The sequence below is a fragment of the Notothenia rossii genome (genome assembly GCF_949606895.1).
Source record: "Notothenia rossii genome assembly, chromosome: 1".
NCBI classification, from domain to species: Eukaryota; Metazoa; Chordata; class Actinopteri; order Perciformes; family Nototheniidae; genus Notothenia; species Notothenia rossii.
In genome coordinates, this window is record NC_136912.1 from 91,653,750 (window position 1) to 91,658,749 (window position 5,000).

Sequence of the window (5,000 nt, forward strand, 5' to 3'; positions counted from 1 at the left end):
CCTGCTCACGCTGGAGGGAAAGTTAAACAACCAAAATAATCTGTGAAATGTTCCTCCCAACTTCGTAAAGGTCAAAACCTTGTGCTGGCTCCAGAGGAATCTCAACGCTCTTCTGTATACAAATATGATCTATCCGCTAAACGGAGAACATAACTTTGAATCAATGTAGAAAAGGTCAGTTTGCTCTCTGTAATATTGGCCAGGATCTCTTTATATTCAACAAGAGATATGTTGTGCTTCACATTATAACGAATCCAACATTTTGACCTGAATGTGTCTTAGCTTTGAGTCACACGTGAGCGGGAGTGGCCTGTCTCCATTTACTGTACACTCTATTCTGCGGCTAAGTCCTGATGCAAACATGTGAGTTTTCAAGAGTCCCTTTACATTAGTTGCTCATGTTACATCTCTGCAAATAACTCCCTTTTCTCTGCCTTTATCCTACGTGTAGCTTTTTGCTTCATTTTTGTTTCATATTAAGCATAGAAAAACTCTTACTGTTACACTAATGAGGATCAGGAAGGCGTGGAAAGTGGGCACTTTGACAGGTTGAAACAGCTCAGACTGTGAAGACACCTTTATAACTGTAAGGAAGAAAAGGAAGTGTGAGGAGAATATGTAAAGTTAGAACAAATTACCTGAAAAGCAGAAGTGGGAAGCAGTGGAGTACAAATACTGTGTTACTGTACTTAAGTACATGTTTCTGGTATCAGTAATTTACTCCACTACTTATTTCTCTGACGACTTTTTACTTTTACTTCTTACATGTTGAACACAAATACCTGTACTTTCTACTTCTTACATTTTGAACCCAAATACCTGTACTTTCTACTTCTCACATGTTGAACACAAATACCTGTACTTTCTACTTCTTACATGTTGAACACAAATACCTGTACTTTCTACTTCTTACATTTTGAACACAAATACCTGTACTTTCTACTTCTTACATGTTGAACACAAATACCTGTACTTTCTACTTCTCACATGTTGAACACAAATACCTGTACTTTCTACTTCTTACATGTTGAACACAAATACCTGTACTTTCTACTTCTTACATGTTGAACACAAATACCTGTACTTTCTACTTCTTACATGTTGAACACTAATACCTGTACTTTCTACTTCTGACATGTTGAACCCAAATACCTGTACTTTCTACTTCTGACATGTTGAACCCAAATACCTGTACTTTCTATACTTCTTACATGTTGAAAACAAATACCTGTACTTTCTACTTCTTATATGTTGAACTCAAATACCTGTACTTTCTACTTCTTACATGTTGAAAACAAATACCTGTACTTTCTACTTCTTATATGTTGAACTCAAATACCTGTACTTTCTATACTTCTTACATGCTGAACTCAAATACCTGTACTTTCTACTTCTCTCATTTCCCAAACAGGCTGGTTCCTTTAGTTTGAATGTGTGTTTGGCGGCGTGATCATTATTATTTAGTCATTGCGTGCCTATTGATTTGAACACGATCCGTGTATCCATCATTTCCTGGTCTTCTCTAAAGAAGAGGGACCAATGAAACGTTGTCATGTTGCCGTTGGTCACCATGGAAACATTCATTAGCTAACAATGACATCATTGTTCTATTAATATAAAGGGAGGTCAGGTACTCTTTAAAACAGCTGCTAGTTATGGGTACTTTTTACTGAAGTACATTTCAAAGCCTCTTTACTTTGACTTGAGTAAAGAAGTTTAGTCAGTACTTCTACTTTCACCAGAGTATCTTTAAACACGAGTATCTGTACTTCTACTTGAGGAAAGGATGTGAGTACTTTTGCTCTCTCTGTTGAAAAGTAACCACCAACAAGCCCACTGCTGCAGAATCTCCTTCAGAGACGTGGCCATCTATAGGCAACACTTCATCCTCTTTGCAGCACTTTTGAGCTGAATGCTAAACATTTGGCATGTTTACAAGAAAGAAAGAAAAGGTGTAGTGCTGCACAGAAAATAAAAACACGACTGCTGTATTTCAGAGGTTCCACAAGGTCTTCTGCAAAAGTGAAATTGAAGCACTTTAAAAACAAGAGCATTTTCAAGCTTTTCTCACACCTGTCAGTTGTGGCAAATGATGTAATTATACATTTCTGAATATTGCATTTCTTCAACACATTACATTAGATGTTACTGGGCTTTAAACAACTTAAATATGTCTTGAAAACACTGAAGACTTGCCATCCTTGATAACCCTTAATTTCAAATATATAGTCCAATATTCAAGCACTTAAACACTCACTTAAATAACCACTTTGAAATCTACTTTTGAGGACATCCAGCATCGATATGAACACTGATTGTTTGATTGTTTACATACATTTCCAAAAATACAAAAATATAAGTCGAGTAAACACGTTTTTTTTAAGAATCTCATTTTTAATAAATCATCAAAACACATATCTACAAAATGTGTAGATCAATAAGACTTATGAACCTTCAGTACAACCATTGTAGATCTTATTTACAACTGCTGAATTATTACATTTGTTCCCCATGGAAACCATCAATAATCAGCGATGAAATCCAAATTACGTCGGGGAATGCTGAAGATATGTTAACATAGAAGTGGCAAATGTATACTTGGCGAAAATAACAAATGACTCCAATACAGTTCACAGAATAAAGCAGAAACCTGCAACTTCATCAAATCGACTTCATCTGCGAGAGCCAGACATTTTGCCAAAACCATGTTAACAGCAACGCTTTAAATCCACCTACGCAGTTACAACATCAGTTCAACAACTTAATTTGCTCAAACTGTAAAATGTCAGACGTGATTTTTATGTCAGCTTTCAAATAATTTCCTAATCCTTCTTCTGAAAAGCTCAAAACGAGCAAAGTGACGGCAGAAAGTAAGAGAGCGAAGGCTCCAATCTCAAATAAAGCTCGGGTCAAATGTGCAACGCTTTTTTGATGTTTTCTACGCACCCAGAATGCATAGTTCACACGGCCGTGAGACCGGGCCAAAACAAGATGTCTGACATCTGGATAAAGCAGGAAGGGGGAGGGAATAAGAGAGAGTAAGAAGAGAGGGGTGAGTCGTGGAAGCTTCCAAGAGCATCAATGGGTGTGGAAATGCATAAAAAGCTGGGGAAATTGAAATAACAATTCATACATTTGTTGCAATAAGAGAAAAAAACATGTCTAAATTAAAGGCCTTCGGTGTTTTTTCATTACCATCTCAAAAAAATAGGTTTCAGTGCTCAGATGTTTTGAGGGAGTCCCAGACAGTGTGCATGAATATGTTTTGCTTTTCAGTTAAAAGGGGCCTGTGCTGCACCTCTTTTCACCCTCTGTCTGAAACCAGAGCCCGGTCTGCTCTGATTGGTTAGCTGACTAGAGATGTCCCGCCCCTTAGCCAATCATATATAATGTGTCAGAGCACTAGCCAATTGAAGCACAAGTGTTACATAGTGACGTCACAGTGTTCAGGAAGTAAACAAAGGAGTCCAATGTGGGAGAGCAATTTCCTCTGGGGGGAACTTTGGGGTTTGCAGACCATTGTCATGCACAAAAGCCTATATCACACACTACAGGAAATGGGAACCCCCGAAAAGCACAATAGGGCCTCTTTCAGATATGCAGCAAACATGTTAAGAACTTCTTTTTTTTACAGAAAGAACAAAAAGGAAAAAGTGCATAATAATCAATAAGAACATAAAAGGGCACTTTGTCATTTTGGTGCTATGTTTTTTTTCACTCCATAAATACTGCTACAGAGCCCAGAGAACAGTTTGAGTGCACACCGCCCCCAAAACAGGAAGTATAAATGCATAAAACAAAGACTCCTGTGAAACTGTGTCGCCTCCTGCTGTCAGAGTTAGGTATTGCTCCGTCAGTTGAAGTGCATCAAATGATACTACCTTCTATCTCATAGAATACCCAACATGATGAGGCAATAAACAAAAAGGAATCTGCGAGCCCTTAAAACAAGCCGGTCTTACTGCAACCACATGAATACTTGGAGAAAGGCTTAATCTGGGCACACACACACACACACACACACACATTGCACATTAAAGTGTTCACAGGAGGAATGTATCGGCCAATGAAAATTCAACGGAAAGTAGAAAAAGGTGATCCAAGTAGATATGATGATGTGATGGCACGACTGATTTCATAATCAATGATATATATTTACATGTTTACCTAATGTGGATATATCAAAGAGACCACCCACCCACAATGTGGACTCTCATCACCTTGGATAACTATATATATATTTGACAGATGATTATATTCAGAATTAGGAAGCCCATTTGGAAGAGTAAGTGATCGAATAAATAAGACTTCAAAGAGAGAGGAGACGACATTATCATGAGCAGTAAAGTGGTTTGATCGTCTCGCAAGAAGTCTTTAAAAAAGGCAATAAAATCTCAAGACGTATTAATCTAATTAGCAACCGTACAAAAAGAGACACAGATTTACTAGTGGAGGCCACAGGAGTTAGATTCACAGTTGTCAAGGGAGCGATACACTTGTGTTTTTCCTAATATGGAGAGAAGAGAGGAAGACGAAGTGAAGGAAGGTAAGAGGTGAGTGTGCTCTGTCCAGTTGTGTCCAGTGGGACTCCGTTAAGGCGGTGGTGGATGCCGACTCTCGTCTCCTCACAGCAGCGAGCAGCGGAAGAAGCTGTTCTTCTTCGGCTGTTCTGTGATCTTCACTCCATGACTGCTGCCCTGCGGGTTGTTGCCCTCCTGAGAGCCAGACAGAGGAGAGAGCTCAGTTACAGCAGCCCCCCTATTAGACTGTTCTTCATCAATATATCACAGGTCTCAGATATATACTGAACATGTCTCTGTTTGGCTCCAAACACCAAAACAGATCATTGCAGCATTACCCATAATCCCCTCTGTTTCAGCCCTGTTTCCAAAGTGCTGATTCTCTGTCTGTTACTTTAGATCAGGGGTATCAAACTCAAGGCCCGGGGGCCAAATCCGGCCCGTGACTTCATTTTCTGTGGCATCACAAGAGCTTGCAAA

General features: G+C 39.0%; 1 protein-coding gene across 1 annotated transcript in view; it reads right to left on the reverse strand.

The window, feature by feature from the left end:
• Nucleotides 1–1,991: 1,991 nt before the first annotated feature.
• Nucleotides 1,992–5,000, reverse strand: part of LOC307029737 (ras-related protein Rab-8A) — a 13,652-nt gene continuing 10,643 nt past the window's right edge. The window contains exon 8 of the mRNA XM_079665818.1: nt 1,992–4,715. Within this exon, the coding sequence (XP_079521944.1) occupies nt 4,626–4,715 (90 nt within the window). The 3' untranslated portion in view covers nt 1,992–4,625. The remainder of the gene's footprint in view (nt 4,716–5,000) is intronic.